This window comes from Onychomys torridus, chromosome 22 (assembly GCF_903995425.1).
Source record: "Onychomys torridus chromosome 22, mOncTor1.1, whole genome shotgun sequence".
Lineage (NCBI taxonomy): Eukaryota > Metazoa > Chordata > Mammalia > Rodentia > Cricetidae > Onychomys > Onychomys torridus.
In genome coordinates this window covers 27,904,491-27,922,273 of record NC_050464.1, presented here as the reverse complement: position 1 = coordinate 27,922,273, position 17,783 = coordinate 27,904,491, and the positions used below count along the sequence as shown (strand labels likewise).

At 56.5% G+C, this 17,783-nt stretch overlaps 1 protein-coding gene across 11 annotated transcripts in view; it reads right to left on the bottom strand.

Annotated features, from left to right (window-relative positions):
* Ncor2 (nuclear receptor corepressor 2) overlaps nucleotides 1–17,783 on the bottom strand; it is a 159,049-nt gene that overhangs the window by 92,874 nt on the left and 48,392 nt on the right. For 10 of the 11 annotated variants that reach the window (XM_036172164.1, XM_036172165.1, XM_036172160.1 and 7 more), the window contains exons 2-5: nucleotides 14,230–14,439; nucleotides 8,850–8,977; nucleotides 8,063–8,240; nucleotides 248–427 (exon numbers count right to left, since the gene is read on the bottom strand). In XM_036172164.1, coding sequence (XP_036028057.1) covers nucleotides 248–427; nucleotides 8,063–8,240; nucleotides 8,850–8,977; nucleotides 14,230–14,334 — 591 coding nt within the window. In that variant the 5' untranslated portion in view covers nucleotides 14,335–14,439. The remainder of the gene's footprint in view (nucleotides 1–247; nucleotides 428–8,062; nucleotides 8,241–8,849; nucleotides 8,978–14,229; nucleotides 14,440–17,783) is intronic. The other variant, XM_036172167.1, reaches the window with a different exon arrangement.

Here is a 17,783-nt window from a genome sequence, read left to right as displayed (position 1 = left end):
GCCTAAGACCCCTTTGCTCCCCTGGGTAGCTCGAGGTGCCTCTTCCAGGAAGCCTTGGTCCCCTGTAGGCTCTGGACTCTCTGCTGAAGTTCAGGTGTGTTAGCTTGATGTGCCTACTCCAGAGGCTTCCACAGCCAAGACACATCCCCAGAAAAACAGGCAATCAATCACATGACTCTGGGCATCTGGAGATGTGGGGCCAGGCTCCTGCCTTCACTGGAATCCCCCTCCCGTCCACACTACTCACCTGCTTCTTCTTCAGCTTGGAGATCTGCTGCTCCACCATGGTGATCTCACGGTCCACACGGTCCATGTTCTGGATCAACTCCTCCTTGGACAGCCGAGATGGTGCCAGATCCAGCTCCGGGTCAGCGTGCGGTGGACTGGGTGGTGACACGGGCTCCAGCTTGCCTGACAGGCTACGGTCCTGTAGGTGGACAGCAGCAGAGTGTGATCACCCAGGTGAGCCTGGCACACGACTTCAGGCTGCAGCGCACCAAGTCCTCATTCCAAGCAGTCACTCTGGATGTGGGTCCTGCCTTCCCACCTGGTCCTGGCAACCCTTCCCATGGCTGTGTGCTCCGAAGGCAAAACCTAGGAGGCTGCCATGTCACCCGAGTCATGACAGTCCCTACTGCCTCCTCCTAGTTCTCTCTCCTGTTTCCCCAGAACAGAAATAAGATCGACGGTGACCCCTCCAGCCCAGCCCCATACACCCTCCGCAGATACATGACAGTGTGCAAGCAGGCTGTAGGCCCTGCATTGGAGCAGTCAGCCCCTCAGAAAACACACTGTCACAACACACAAGAGCCAGCAGTCAACGGGCCTCACTTCTTGTCTCTGCTTTTGCAGAGTTTGAACCTGGGGCCTTATGTATGCTAAGCAAGCACTCTACCATGGACCTATCACCTAAGCCATTTTTTTTACTTTCAATCTTTTAAAGATTTCTTTTATTTTATGGGTGTTTTGTCTACGTGTATGTGCATCACCTGCATGCCTTGTCCCTTCGGAGGTCAAGACCCCTGGAACTGGGGTTTCAGGCAGTTGTGAGTTATGTGGATGCTGGGAACCAGACCTGGGTTTTCTACACACAATCCTAGCTGCTGAGCCTTCTCTCCCTGTCGCCCAGGATGTCCTTGAACTTGACATCCTCCTGTCTCAGCCTCCCACATACAGGGCGACGGTCCTGTGCCACCCGCCCCTGGCTCTTTTGTACTCGGGAATCTTTCCTCGGGGCTGCTGAGGGCTCCTCCTCCCTGAGGCTGACCGTGTGTATCTCACACCTGGCCCTGCACCTGGCTCCTCCTTGGTTTCCTGTTCTCCAGCTAGAGTCAGGGACCACCCAGGCTGCACTTGGGATGTCGTGGGAACAAAGAGGTTAAGAACACAGCCCAGTCCTTATCTATATAGCGCTGGGCTCTGATCCCAGGCCTGCTCTGTAGGACTCAGCTCTGTGACCTCAGATAATGCATGGGTGCTGCCTGCCTCATCGAACCCATCCATACAATGGGGGCAGAGAGGTAGGGGTAATGTCACCTCCACAGTGAGTTGTGAGCCTTGGTGCATCCAAAATGCTCAGCCCAGAGTCTGGCACACTGTTACCACTCAACAGCACAGTCCATACCCTGGCTCCCAGCGAAGCCAGCCCCACCCTGCTCCCCTCTGGGCCAAGGCAGCAGCTGCTGGCAGGCAGGGCCAGGCAAAGTCAGCGGCTGCTCCCCACCCCCACGCAGCTGCACTCCACGGACACAGGACGCTTTATTCCTGGGAACAACTGCAGCCTGGGCAGCCAGGTGCCCCACCTACCCCCACCCCCACCCCTCTTGGGACTAGAAAGGCCTTCAATTCTATTTGTCCTCCTTCTGAGGGGTCCCTGTCCCCATGCGCTCGCTCCCAGACCAGCACTTTGCCACTGGCTTCACGCGGCCATCTAAAACACGAGAACAGAGGGACATGGCACACTGGAGACTGAGGACTTCAGGCTCTCCTCCCAACAGAAGCACCCAGGGAATTGTCTCAATATGCAGCTCAAAAAGAAGGTGGCGGCAGGTATGATCCCAAGCCCAGTGGTCATATCGTCCCCTCGTTCCCCACAAACAGAAGGGCAGTGTGGGCTGTGGAGCCAGGCAACCTGAAACCACGGACCAAATTCCTTGCAGCCCAGAATGGGCTCCAAAGCCATGCCACCTAGAGAAGGTTCCATCCCCAACACAGTTAGAAGACTCAGCTGACAACACCAGCCACACCATGTAACTGAGCCCCACTTCCTGGCCTGGCTGGATCAGGCTGTCTTTCATGGGACCAGGCATGAAATGACCCAACCCATACCCCCCAACAGTGCACAAACACACAGCAGGCTGCCGCGCCCCCCCCCCCCCCCCGCCCGCCCCTGCTGCCTGATTAAAACACTCCCACATAACAGGCCACAAGAACAAGGCCATAGACAGTCAAACACAATCACAGAAACATCCAGAAGGGGAGGATCCATCCTCCAAGCCAGTCTAAGGGGAAGGGGGCGCATTCGATGACTCCCCTTCACAGATGTAGGGACTCTTTCCAGAGGGATGATGAATGGGGATAGGGTGCAGGTTGGGGGTTGACACTCTGACTTAAGTGTCCTATGGTTCCTTCACAGATGCCGAGCCAATGGTGGAGAGCCGATGCCTGATGCCAAGATACACTGAGGGCACCTGGTAGGCTAGCCTCTAAGTGGCAGGTGACTTTGCTTGCTTGCTCACCCTCCTGTGGGTTCCAAGCCTGAAGACAGACAAGCCCTGAGCCCAACAAGAAACCAGGTGGCAATTTACTTCTCATCCCAGACTCTCCCAGTCAGTCAGTCAGTCAGTCAGTCGTCAGTCAGTCTTCCCCCAGTCCATCAGTCAGTCAGTCGGTCTCTCCCCAGCCAGCCGGCCTCCTCTCAGTCACTCTTCTGTCCCATGCCTAGGCAGTAAGCTTCAAAGCAGCAACAAGAAATGTTCCATTTCTGCCGGGCAGAGGTGGCGCATGCCTTTAATCCCAGCACTTGGGAGACAGAGGCAGGTGGATCTCTGTGAGTTCGAGGCCAGCCTGATCTCCAAAGCAAGTTCCAGGAAAAGCACAAAGCTACACAAAGAAATCTTGTCTCGAAAAACCAAAACAAAGAAAAAAAAAAAAGGAAAAAAAAAGAAAAAAAAGAAATGTTCTGTTTCTGGCATAAAGACCTGTCACAAAAGGCCTGGGAACGGGAACCCAAAGCTGATCTCTTCCAGTTCCAGCAGAGGCGGCACAGCCTCAGGGTCCCGGCCAGAGGTAGGGGAACAAAAATGGCAAGAACTAGAGTCTGGACCTGTGGGGGGTGGGGGATGGGGTGCCCAGAGCCACACATGCTGTCCCTGGGGACCTGTGGGGGTGGGGGGTGGGGTGCCCAGAGTCACACATGCTGTCCCTTAAGCACTCTAAGAAGCAGGATGGGCCATGGTGACATCAGCCACCTGGGCTGAGCTCAGCCTGAAGCTACCAAACCTGGATTTCATTACAGGTGCCAAAGATCAGGGTTAGTGCTTAAGCTGGTGTCCCAGGCCCCAACCACCCACAGACCTTTCCGAGAAGGTTCTAAAGTGACATCTTTAAGTCCCCTGAAACAAAGCACCAGGAAGCGTGAGCAGGAGGGCACTGCCAAACAGTAGGGGGCCAGAAACTCGCCCCAAACTCCTGCCTCCAGCTGGACTCCTCATGAACCAACCACATTGGCTCTGGAGAGCGTGTACATTCCATCGACACCCACCCAGTCCCCTGGGAGCCTGGCTCCAGCCCAGCAGAGGCCCCGGCAGGGGGAGAGAGGGACAGATGGTGGGTCAGAGAGAGACAGAGACAGGGAGATCCCGAGGCAGGTGTGTGCTGGCTAGTTTTATGTCAACCCGATGCAAGTTACAGTCATCTGAGGAGGGACTCTTGACTGAGGAAATGCCTCAGTCAGATGGGCTGGATACACTTTCTTAATTAGTGAGGGGGTGGGGGAGGGCCCAGCCCATGGTGGGCGGTGCCATCCCTGGGCTGGTGGTCCTGGGTTCTATAAGAAAGCAGGCTTGCCAGGCAGTGGTGGCGCATGCCTTTAATCCCAGCACTCGGGAGGCAGAGGCAGGCGGATCTCTGTGAGTTCGAGGCCAGCCTGGTCTACAGAGCGAGATCTAGGAAAGGCGCAAAGCTACATAGAGAAACCCTGTCTCGAAAAACCAAAAAAAACAAAAAAAAAAAAAGGGCAGGCTGAGTGAGCCATGAGGAGCAAGCCAGTAAGCAGCACTCCTCCACGGCCTCTACATCAGGCTCTGCCTCCATCTTCCTGCCCTGTTTGTTCTTGCCCTAACCTCCTTTGATAATGAACCATGATGTGGACCCGTAAGCCACATTAACCCCTTCCTTCCCAAGTTGCTTCAGTGATGGTGTTTCATCACAGCGATAGGAACCCTAACTAAAACAGGGTAACAGGAACAGTTGAGCCACAAGTGGCCTCTCTGGTTGACTGTGACGACAAGACCCTCAGAAGAGCCAGAGGCTCAGACGGGGACATTCTGGTAAGCAGCTGGTGACATGATAGGTTCCCATGGAGACACAAAACCCAGAGCTGGTCCTAAGATACCCCCACCTGCTACCCAGCTCCAGAGGCCTACCACTAAGAGGCCATGCACAGCCTCTCCTGCTTTCTATGATGCAGGGAGGGCAGGCTCAGGGCTAATATGGGTCCTAGGATGGGTAAGAAGAGCCTCTCCCCAGGAGCTGCCTGAGTCCCATCCCCTAGTCCCGGCTCTCAGCTCAAGCCACGAACAAACAGGGATGTCCTAGGGTGGCCCCACAGGGCGAGGCAGACCATGGCACGTGACAGATGCTGAAGACGTTCACTCAGTGTAGTCTCCTCAGTGAAGTTGTGGTATCCTGGGCATCCCCCCTCTGGCTGCCCGCCCCACACAGGACCCCACCCAGCCTGGGGCTGCTTGACTCACCTGCTTGGGGTACAAGGCAAGGAGGAAGAGTCCACCCCACTGCCCTGAGTGGCCACTCCCCCTCTCAAGCCAAGTCCCTAGCCACCCCTCACCCCCCACGGTCAGATGACCCTCCCAGCTTCCTGTCAGCATTAAAAGCAGTCCTCTTGGCCACTGGAGGCATGGCAGGCATCTAGACTAGATACACATAGGGACAGGAAATGGCCATCCTGGTGGCACCAGTCACAGGACCCAGGACCTCTGGGGGAGAAGGGAGTAAACAAGAAGATATACAGTACAAGTGGGTGGGTGGGTGGGTGGATGGATGGATGGATGAATGATACAGTACAAGTGGGTGGGTGGGTGGATGGATGGATGAATGATACAGTACAAGTGGGTGGGTGGGTGGATGGATGGATGGATGGGTGGGTGGGTGGATGGATGGGTGGGTGGGTGGGTGGGTGGATGGATGGATGGATGGGTGGGTGGATGGGTGGGTGGGTGGATGGATGGATGGGTGGGTGGGTGGATGGATGGATGGATGGATGGATGGATGGATGGATGGATGGGTGGATGGATGGATGGATGGGTGGGTGGATGGATGGATGGGTGGGTGGATGGATGGGTGGGTGGATGGATGGATGGATGGGTGGATGGATGGATGGGTGGATGGATGATACAGTACAAGTGGGTGGGTGGGTGGGTGGACGGATGAGCAGACAAACTGAAAGAAGGACAAACGGATGGATGGATGGATGGATGGATGGATGGATGATGGACAGACGAATAGATGATGGATGGATGGACGGATGGACGATGGAAGGAAAGATAAATGGGGCAGCTGTGGGGAGGTATATGGCAACAGAGCAGGGAGGCTGGATGGTGACTCATACTGGCAGGTGGGAGGTGGCTGTAGGGACAGTGACAGACAACTGAAGGTGGAGGAAAAACCCGCAGGAGTGAGTGGTGGAGGGGTCAGGAGGGAGGGGGGCGAGCACAGGGTAAAAAGGATGGTGGGAAGAGAAGGAACAACATTTGGGCAAGAAGAGATGCAGAGGAAGATAAGTTGGAGTGAGCAGGTCACCCATCTCCCACAGCGCAGGGCTGGAGGAGGACAACCCAGTGGTCAGCAGAGTTCTGTGCCAAGAAGACTTCACAACATCCCATCAGGGGCTCCCAGACGGCCTTAGTACCCACTGCCATCAGTCCAGCAAGCCTCTGAGGGAAACACAGGGGAATCAGGAACACACCAGTCAGTGTCAGGGCCTAGGGGTGGAGCCAGGCCAGGCTTAAGAAACCACAAAGATGCGCACGGGGCTGCTATGGAGAGATGATGCCAGGGCTCGGCCACATCAGACCTGATGCCCACCTGAAAGAGAGCTAAACTTTCCTGCCCGTCCTCCATGACCCAGTGGTGGAGGGGGGCAGAAGCAGGGGGGGGGGGTGAGAGAGGACACTGCCACAGTTAAGGTAAGTGATGGTTTCCCGGGGCAACTGAGGCCAACCCGGGTTAGACAGCAGCTAGACCTGGCATCTACATGGCAGGATGTGGTTGCTAGCCAACGGGCTGGGTGGGTAGAAGAGAAAGGGAGGAGGCAGAGCTCAAGCAGCAGAGCGACAGCTACCTGAGGTAGGTGTCAGTCTGTCAGTCTGTAGCTGACCTCTATTTCCCAGGGATAGTTAGGGGCAGGGAATGAGGATTCCCTCAATGTCAGGGAAGCAAAGCCTATGTATGTCCCCTGACATCTGGCGCCTGCCTTAGGTCACTGGACAGGGTCACAGCAACCGAGCAGAACCGGCTGGGAATGGGCGGATTTCTGTAGCTGGAACATGCCAAGAACATTCCAGAGTTCATGATAGTGTCTTTACTCTCCGGTCCTGTCACCTGGTCCAGCCTTAAGGTACGGATGCAAGGCTCACAGCTGGCCCCTCTATCCAGCTGGCCTGGGTCACTTAGGGTTGGTCTGCCACAGGGCCTGACTAACGAAGAGCAAGCAGAGCTCAGAGAGGCACTACCCTGGGGCAGCAGAGAAACAGAGCAGGGGCAAGAAGACAGACAGAAAGAAGGCTTCGATCACGCCTGGCCCAGAGTCACAGGCCCTGCCATCAAAGCTACACGGAGCTCCCTGCAGGGCTTAGGCAAGGTTGTGATTTCAAGGCCTGCCTGGGCTACAGAGTGAGTTCTAGACCAGCCTGATCAATTTAGCAAGACCCTACTTAGGAAAACAAAAAACAAACAAACAAAAAAGAGAGAACAGGGCTGAAGATAGAGTTTGATTGGTAGAGTGCTAGCCTAACATGGACAGCGCCGGACAGCGCCAAATTCCGCCCCTAGCACACAGGGTGGGTGCACGCACAGGACAGAGCTAGCTGAGAAGGGTAACCACTACCTCCTGGAGTGCAGAGTGCCTCCAGGGAGACAGGATCCACCCTGCCCCTGCCCTGGGGCTCCTCATGCCCACGAGGCTGCAGATGTAGACCTGTCCAGTCCAACTGGTACCCAAGGAGCCAGTTAGACCTGGGCAGAAGCAGGGCTGTCTGTCAGTCCACCTGAGGCCCTCAACCCCAGAAATTGCCAGGGACCATCCCATCGGCCCTGTCTCATCTTAAGGGACACTAGAGCCCCCTTCCCCAATGTTCAAACACGGGGCAGTCCTGGCTGTCCAGTCTGTTGCATGAACCCTGAGGATTCCCAAGCCACTGTTCCACACACGTTATTACCTATGCAGCCACGCCCCCCCGGGGCACAGATTTCAAGCCAATCGGTTCCTAACTCTCTGCCCCAAGGCTTTGCAGGGCTCTTATGTCCACCTTCCCAGTCATTCCAGCCAGTGATAACAGCTACACACGGGGTCCTGCCACAGGGCCTGGGCACACTCCTGCCAGCTAGAGATACCTTCCTTGTCTTCCCATCACCCACGCCTACTCTCCTTGCCTGACTCCAGCCCCAGTATTCAGTACCACCCTCACACCCATGCCAGAGCTGTCCTCGAACCTTCTGCCCAGCCTTTCCCTGCCTCCACACACCCCCGCCCCATGCCAGTCCCTTTCCTGCCCGCAGCGGCAGCGGCAGCGGCAGAAGAGCCAAAGGTCTGGCTGGGGTGTACCTTAGTAAGGTCTTCAGACCCACTGGGCTGCCCGGTGGCCAGCAGGGGCGACGGGCGCAGCAGGGTATCTGGTAGTAGCTCCAGGCGCGGGCGCTTGCTCTCTGTGAATTCTATGTCGGGCTTGCCCAGCTCAGGCAGGAAGGTGCGAGACTCAGGGCGCAGGTGGAGCTCCTGAGACCTGTGGGAGCAGGGATGCACATAGGCTTGGGACCAAGACTACAGGTGCCCATCTAGCCAGGGTCTCATGAGGAACCTTGCTAGGTTACTGTCTTCCCTGGAAGAAGGGGGCATGGCTCTCTGCTTCATGAGGCCTTATGGTGACTGCCTAGCCTAAATCACTCATTGTAGCCTGACCACCCCCAAAGACCCTCCTGAGCTGACCAAGAATGCAAAAAGGCACAGGCCTGAGAAGCGCTATGGCGACTATGCAAAGAACAGCACACCCAACACTACTCCTTATCACCCTCCCTGGACAGACATCACTAGCTGATCACAACACTCCTGCTGTTAAACCTCGTCTAGCCAGCAGGTGGAGAGCTGTGAGCCTTCTGTCTCTTAACCACTCTCCCTCGACCCTAGGTAGATGGTCAGAGCTCCTGCCTCCTCCTTCAAGTCCACAACCCCTGCTCCTGGGAGACCACAGCCCTGTCACGGCCCTAGAATGCCACCAGGAGCACATGGTACTAGGAAGAGCTGAAGTCTGAACTCCTAAGCTTTACCCACAAAGAGTCTCCCTATCTCCCTGAGAGAACTACAGCCTAGACAAGGAGTCACACTTTCTCCTCACCTTTCACTCCCAGGCTGGAACTCGGATAGCAGTGAGGGCCGCCGCCTCTGTGGCTGGATGATGGAGCCAGGTGACAGGTGGGAGGCGTAGTCACGAGGGTGGTGTTGGTACTCAAGCAGCCCCACGTCCTGTGTTAGAAAAGGAACGGTGAGCGACTGCAGGACCAGCAGGACCAGCGGCAGCTCCCTTGCCGCCCTGCACCAAGAGGCTCAGACGAGTTCCCAGCCTACATCATCCTCTAGCCAAAATCGCCAGAGCGATGCTCCCACCGTGCTCTGGACCCTGTCCAGCTACAGGGCTGGGGTAGCCTTTGATGCAGAGGAGGGTTACAAGCCACAATGCTTCTACGCCTCCCCACAAGACTTCCCTGGGACCTGTAGAGCTCCTGTACTACCCTACTCTCCAGCTGGTGCACTGGGGGAGGGGCGAGGGGCAAGGCGGGAGGCTAAGCATAGCCCCCAGGCCCAGGCTGGCAGTCAACTTGCAAATCCCACCCTTACCACTGCCCACATTATCCAGCTGCTGGCTTAGAGAAGGGATCACACAGAGAATGGGTCACTTATCCCGGGCCCTGCCTGCTGCCACAGGGGCTGGGAACTGCCCCAGCCAGGGACTGGCTAGCTCAAGTATCCCTAAGAGCAGAAATACATTAGCCTTCAGTGGAGTTCCGGGTATCTTTGCGGGCGGGTACCCCTGTGAGAGCCGGGTTCAGGCACCCCAAGGGAGAGAGGGATAGCCAGTGCAGACGGGGCTAGAATGATGGCCCTATAAAGCCAGGCCTCAGGCAAGCAGCTGCTCGGGAGCCCCGCCTACCATGGGGAAGAACAGCTGGCATACACAGAATGGGGAGGGAGAGGCAAGCTGTGCCCTCCCACTTAGAGCAATGTCATGATTTCACTGGTCTGGCCACGCCTGGGTCGTCATGGTCCGTGGAGGAAGCCTCAACCTTGCCCTACCCTTGCAGCAACAGAGCCAGGGAGTCAACACAGTTGACAATTTCCCCCAACCTTGAAGTCTCAACTCAGTGCCGGGCTCCCTCACTGCTCACAAGCATCCTTGGTCTTAACCTGGATCCCACAGTCCCTAAATCAAGCCTGCCTACGTTTTCACATTGGCCAAGGTCACTTTATCACTACGGGGAAATGGGAGAAGAGGGAGAGAAACCAAGTGTGCACACCAATTCTACTTGGAAAAACAAGACAAGGGTCCCCTTTGTACCCTGGTCAATCTGTTCTGTCTGCCTAGACACTTGGTTACACTGCATGGCAATCGATTAGTGATGTCTGACTAGCTTCCGGCTGCAGATAGCATGGACTATAGATAACTTGGTTTTCTTTTGTCTATCCCATCCCCCACCTCCAAGACTGGGTTTCTCTGTGTACCCCCCTGACTGTCCTGGAACTCTGTAGACCAGGCTGGCCTTGAACTCACAGAGATCCACCTGCCTCTGCCTCCTGGGTACTGAGATTTAAGGCATGCGCCATTCCATACCACACACCCCTAGCCTTTTTGGTGCTTTTTATTTTGTTTGCTTTAGATTTTATCTTTAATTAGGTGTCTGTGCATATGTCTATGTGTATATGCACTTGAGTGCAGTGGCCACACAAGCCAGAGAGAACAACGGATCCCCTGGAACTGGAGTTAGAAGGTGGGGTTTGTGAACTGCTGGGTGTGGGTGCTTGAAACCAAGCTCAGATCGTCTGGAGGAGCAGCCCAGGTTCTGACCTGCTGAGCCGTCTCCCCAGCTCCTGGCTTTGTGTCTCACGGCAGTTCTTACCAGAGTCAATGGCACCAGTCAGGTACACCGAGGATGCAAAAGCAGCTGGGACCCTGTCCCCAAAGAGGGAGCAACTGAGAAACTGAGAGCAGACTTCAGGGAAAGATCTGGCAGGGCAGACTTGCCAAAGGCCCCGAAGGAGAACTGCAGGGAAGGACACGGGAGAAGGACACGGCTGGGGGGGGGGGGGGGGGGCGCTTCAAAGGGAAGACCCCCACAGAGAGGACCATGAGGAGAAGACGGTCTCAAGTCACCACAGCCAAGCCCTCTGCCCAAGCTGACTAATGTGACCCCCAAGGCAGTCACACAAGGGGAGACATCGTGGGTGGTCTGACCATCAAGAGAATGATGGTGGGCCCCAGAGAGCAAGAGCTCCTCCAGGTCACACAGCAAGGACAACGGGGATGCTGCAGAGTCCAGCTGGTGCTCTGCCGGGAAATGGGGCAGCCGCAGGTGGCAGCCTACCCCACAGATGTACAGCAGGTCTGACTCAGGAGAGAAGGCTCACCCCAGCCCCTGTGTATTTCCACAGCAAACAGAACAAGTGGGGAGCCCCAAGAAGCACGCTGTACTCCAGAACAAGTCCAGCAGAGAACCGACCACACAAGATCAGACGGAGGCGGCCGCTCCTGTGAACCCCGGATTCATAGGTCCCTCCTGAACAATGCTCATTCCAAGAGTCTCACCTCAGGGCCTTCACTCAGCCTGGAACACTGCTTGCCCTGCATCATGCCCCCGGCCTGTTCCTCCTCTCAGGCCCCAACTCTGCTGTCAATACCTGGCTCCTCTCCCCTCGTCTTCGCTCACTATTCCCCAAGGGACTGTCAGCTCCCCGAGGTAAGAGCGTTTCTTCGCCTTCACAGCTCTGTCCGTCCCCAGGGCTTCGAAGTTGGCGCGTGACAAACCCAGGCAGCATTTGTCCAACAAATGAATGAATGAGTGGATGAGTTCATGAGTGAGCAAGTGACTTGATGAATAAATGGACAGACAGAGAAGGACCCTAAGGCCTAGAGCTGGGACATGTGCAGGTGGTACAGGACCCTCCGTGTACTCATATATCCAGGCCATCAGCCCAAGCCAGCCGCCAGCCCCACTATGCCCTATGTGGCACAGCAGAGTTTGTGACCAACTGGACAACAGCCCGCAGGTCCATCCCATACCAAGAGTCAGCCAGCTAGGCCCAAGGCCAAGGCCGGGGACGGCCAACTTCATCAGGCGTCCCTGGCACACACCTTGCCAGGCAATGACCTGCGGGTGCGTGGCTCCTACACCCCACTGCCAGCAGCACGGCCAGGAGAGGCGGGGGGCGGGGGAGGGGGACCACAGAATCTGGGTGGTGAAGCCTGAGGCTTACAGGAAGCATGTTACCCTGGGATGACAGGAGGGGACTGTCTGATGCTGGAGGCAGGGGGTGCCTTCAGTCAGGGCTTCTACTGTCACAATACATGGGGCCCAAGCATGACGTCACCTCAGTAGAACCCCAGCATTTTAAACAGCACCTCACTTGCCTGAAGTGAAGGGGCCGAGCCTCCAGGAGCTTATGCAAGCAGCCCAGACCCAAACATTACATTCCCTAGGCCCAGGACACCACAGACTGAGCTGGTCGTGGTGCCAGGGCTGGAACACACGGCTGCCCGAGATGTTGTGTCCTCCTATGGGGCATCAGTCTTGCTATGCCTCCATTCCGCCTGTTCTCTGACCATTCTTTCCAAGACAGAAGTGTTAAGCACAGCACGGTTTCTACAGCTATGCTCTACCCACTCCCTGGGCCACAGGGAGTGGGAGGCGTGGGTGGAGGTGGGGGGAGTGGAGAGAGGATTGGCTGAGGAAGGATGGTGGGGGAGGCTGGGCAAATGCGGGGGGGGGGGGTTGAGAGAAAGGGCTGCAGAAAGGCCAGAGCTAATGGGGGTTTGGGGGAGACAGGGTCATGGGGAAGGAGAGACCAGGGGCTCCAGATCACAGACCCCAGCCTTCACCAAGCCAGCGCAGCAAAGTGATGAGACCTGGACACCCACCAGGACAGAGACCCAACCGTGGTTCCCAGGGATCGTAGAGTTCTGCTAATAGCCCAGGAAGGGCTAGAGGCCAGAGAACAAGCATGTCCCCTGGAAAGGAGCTCGGGGCCCCACCGAAGGACAGACATGTTCCAACCGGTAGCGATCCCATCAGGCCACACACACCCCAGTGGGGTTAGTAACCACTAGGTCCTGTCCAGTGGCATCCTGCGTCACCAATGGCCCAGCAGGAGAGTAGGAGGTGCCTGGGGCCAGCCAGTGACCCCAAATGCCGGGCACAGGACACAAATGGATCAAAGAGCAGGAAGGCAGGTGGGAGGGAAGGGCCTGAAGCTGCTAGAAGACTCCCTGAGGCTGGGCATGCACAGAGAAAGTAGACGAGCATTGTGAATGGAAGAGGACAGGCAGGAAGCCACAGACATCAGCCTGGAGGGCAGGGCGAGCCCCAGGCAGGGCCTCTCCAGGAAATGGCTTTAACACTATCAAGTTATGGTGGCAGTTGACAGCCACATCGGGGCATGCATAGGCATTCTCATCACCCCTACTTTACAGGTGAAGGAACTGAGAGCCCCCCAACATGAAATGGCACATCTGGGTTCCCCGGCAGCCCGGAGAGCTAACATCCTTGCTGCTGGTGACAGCTGTAACCTAGGGAATGCAGGACCCCAACATCGCCATGGCTGCCCCTGGATGATGGTTAGGGCTTGCCTTCTCCTTCCAGGCCTCAGCTGCTCCACCCAAGGCCTTGCCACTCTGAGAGGACTGTATGTTTCACAGGGAACACCCTTCACCAACGCTGACTCCACACCTAGGCCCTCAGTTCTTGGGGAACCGCTGTGCATGGGACCTTGAGACCAAGCCCTGGGGCTCATGGGAAAGCATACTTGACTCTCAAGTAGAGACATCTCCCACGTATAATACAGCTCTGCACAGAAATGGAGTACAAACAACATCCAGGAGGAACAGACATGAGCCTAGATACACATACACACTCTAGGCAACTCCCACCCAACTGTGACCGATGCGCCTCACACCCCTTCAACCAACAGCCAGAAACACGGTATACAACAGGCACACAATAAAGGCCCACAGAGGATTCGAAGGCCAAGCCTCTTGCTTGCTCCACAGTAAGAAGTAAGCAGGAACAGGACCCTGGCAGGGACAGACACTGGGCCTCAGTCTCACAGCCACCTAAGCACCAAGCCCTTGAGGGTTAGGAAAGAGGGTATGACCCTCAGTCTCCCCTCCCCCGAACCCCCTCAGCCCCACACAGAGCAGAAATGAGTCTGGCTGGGAAGCGGGTGTACACCGTAGGTGCTCCACTGTGCATGCCAACTCCACTGCTGATCAGACAGAGTGCCCAGCTGGCCTAGTCCCAACCTCCACCCTCCCACACTGAAATCAGGACTTGCCATGTAACCCAGGCTGGCCTCCGCTTCCACAGTGCTGAGATGACAGGCCTGCATCACCACACCTGGCTGTCACCAGTGTCCCCACTGTGACCAAAGCGACATGGGCCACACAGCAGCCTGGTTCCAGAAGAGGCCTGAGTGTAACAGGGGTGGTACTGGGCGCACGTGCCCCTTACCGTGTGGGGCCGGGCGATCTGCACCGGGTAGGAGATGCCGTGGGGCGGATAGCGGGGCTCAGCAGCCCGCCACGTCTGTGCCACAGGTTGTGTCGATCCTGACATGGTGGTGAGGTCCGGGTAGGTTCTGAAGCTCACTACGCTCTGACCGCAGCTAGGATTAAGGGCTGGTCTCGGTCATCTGACGGCAGGCGACCTCGTCACAGGTGCCTGTGGAGAAAGAAAACAAACTGAGCCTGGAGCACCTGGTCCATAACCACGGAGGCCTAGTCCTGAGCCTCCTTCCCCTGACAGCGAAAATCACAACAGCTTGCCTACCTTCCACAAGCCAGGGCCCCACTAGCCAGCGCCCCAGCCAGCAAGCTTAGGAGCCTCAGTTGTGGACAGCATACCCATCCGACGGCTCCCACACCACCTTGGCCAGCCAGCTCACTCTGGGACTTTCCAGGACTCCAGGGCAAAGTTCTCCAAAAGCCCCTGGCAACCCCAGCTCCCAGCTGCCCGGCCTGTCCCTGGATTGTGTGCTAGCAGAGCAGAACACGCCAATGACCCACTATGGGTCACAGGGTGACCCAGGCAGAACAAGGCTGCTCGGCTGCTCTGTCATCCTCAGCCAGAGACTGCCGTGTGATGTGGACAGGTCATACATATATGGTTAGCCTGGTGCCACTAGGAGTCAGGGAACTGCATGCTGAGGGTCACACCAGGAACATCCAGGACCAGACACAGGCATCCTGGACAAAAGGGCACCAAACAGGTCCAGGGTGCATAAATGCCACCTTCTAGGCACGAGCCCCCATGGTTAATATAAAAGGCTATGCCGGGTGGTGGTGGTGGTGGTGCACGCCTTTAATCCCAGCACTCGGGAGGCAGAGGCAGGCAGATCTCTGTGAGTTCGAGGCCAACCTGGGCTACCAAGTGAGTTCCAGGAAAGGCACAAAGCCACACAGAGAAACCCTGTCTCAAAAACCAAATATATATATGGCTATGAGAGTAGCCCAGGATAGGAACCTAGAGGGTCCAAGAGCCAAGGAGGCCAGCAGGAAGTCAGAGAGCCTCTCCCTCCCCCCGATGATTCTTCCCTTTCTCTACCAGCCCCTCATGCAAAACTCTCTTCCTGTTCACAGGCCGAGGAGACTGACCAGGCCGCCAGCTCCCCATAAAATTTCATCCTAACCCTTCCTCTTGAGCTAACTCACAACTGCCCTCCGAGCAGCAGATGGCCTACGTCAGCCAGTGAATGGTCTCATGTAAAGGAAGGAAGGAAGGAAGGAAGGAAGGAAGGAAGGAAGGAAGGAAGGAAGGAAGGAAGGAAGGAAGGAAGGAAGGAAAAAAGGAAGGAAGGAAGGAGAAAACTGCAGATCCAAGAAGCCATAGCACCCCGTTCTCTCCCTGCCCCCCTCCCCAATCAGGAGGTCCCGACTATGTTCCACCCCCTACCCAACCTGCCAGTAAGAACTTCACATTCCAGCCCTGATGCCTAGAAGGGTCATGTGACCCAGGCATGGCCGATCAGACTGGTGGGAAGGAGGGCAGTGATGGGCTGAGGGATAAGCAAGTCACTCAACCTGAGGACCCAGTGGAGAGCGGTCCCTGAGCAGCTGTGGCTTTACTCTGATGGCCCTGGCTATCTGTTACTTGCTACCAAGAATGCTGGCTCACACAGACTACCTTCCACCAGAATGAGACATGTCCCATGACACTTACAAACAGAAGAGCAGGAGCCAACATGGCGGCTGTCCTGTGCCTGTCAAGATGCTGCCTGGCTACCGTGCTACCCGACCCTGAGGGCTGACTGTCCTGTGTCACGTGGTCTAATGCCAGACACACTGTGGATGGTCTCAAAACCACTATTTGAGGCTGGGCAGTGGTGGCACACGCCTTTAATCCAGCACTTGGGAGGCACAGCCAGGCGGATCTCTGTGAGTTCAAGGCCAGCCTGGTCTACAGAGAGAGATCCAGGACAGGCACCAAAACTACACAGAGAAACCCTGTCTCGAGAAAATAAAAACCACCAATATTTGATCTGGGGATACACAGGAAGGCAGGGAGATAGAAATGACCCACAGTGTCTATTCTCTTGGCCTGTGGAAATGTAGGCACAGAGCTCATAGGCACGGGAGGCAGAGAGGATGCTCTCGAGGCCACCTCTGGGAAACGCACGCCTCAGCCTGGCTTGGCTGGCTTCCACCCAAGACTCACAAGAGCTGCATCGCCCAAGGTCACCCTGCCAGCCCCTCTCCAGTGTCCCCCATGTGTAGGGAAGCCCCGCAGCCACTCTAGTGACCCCACCCCATGAGTTTATCTAACCCACAATTCACCTCGTCTACACTCAGCCTTGTTTGTAGCCGGCTTGGAAAACAAACACGAACTAGGAAAACAATTTGGCAGACCCTCAAAACTTGAAATACAGAATTACTGAGGACCTGCAATCCCACTCCTAGGCACCCGAAGAAGTGGCCAAGGGTCAGGCAGACACACGAATGTTCAGAATGGCCCCATTCCCAACAATCACAAGGTAGAAACACCCACCAGCTTGGCCTGCCCGTTCAATGCGGGTACTACTTAGCCAAACAGACCACACTAGACGTCTCCAGGGATGTCACACTGATTAAGACTAAATACAGTATGTGACCAAGTCACACAAACGTCCACAAGGGGCGCAGCATGGTCAGAAGGGAAAAGGGTGGGTACCCGGGTTCAGGAGGGAGGCCCAACACACAGGCTTTGAATCACTCCTGAGGAGGAGGAGACGGGGAGGGTCCAAGTGGAGAGCATCACCACAGCAGGAGCCCAGAGGTGAGGCTAGATGTTGGAAGTCTGAGAATGTCACTTTATTAGATGGGAGGAGGTTACTCAAGGCCCCACGGACCATGGTAGACGTGAATGGATTCTGTGCCAGGAGCGACGGGGAGCCCCAGACAGTGGCAGAGGGACAGGACAGTGTCGGAGTGTTTTGCCATGGGTGGCACAGCTGGCGAGCCACTATACACGTCCCAGCTAGAGACAGACTGTGGGATGGGGCGGCAGCCACTGGGAAGGGAAGCAAGCAGATGGCACAGCCATCGGGTAGGAGGCAGACAGAAAGAAGCCTGACAAGCTTGCAGCAGGGAAGGGGCATCTCCACACACCTCACGGAGGAGTGGCTGCAGCCCGGGGACAGCAGGGTCCAGGCAGCACCAAGGGAGGAGCCTGGAAGGCAGCAGGCTCTCAGTAAGGCAGTCCCAACAGAGCAGCTTCTGTGGAACCAACAATGTCACCCTACAAGAGCAGGGACGGGCTGAACCCGGAGTGTGTGCCACTACAGTTACAGCTTCCAGCAGGGACATCCCCTAAGGCCATGACTGTGCATCACACACCTTCAGTGACATGTGTGTCCATATCCCTTGCCCACTTCCTTGTCCTCATAGGGCTGGCTGGCCTAACGGGTGCTCAGAAAAGAACTGTGCCCAGCACGGGTAGGCCAATCCCAGGGAAGTAAGGGCCCAACTGTGTCCCCAGCCCATGGCAGCAACCTCCTTCTGGGACTGCAGGCAGGTTTGGGGCACTTGGGG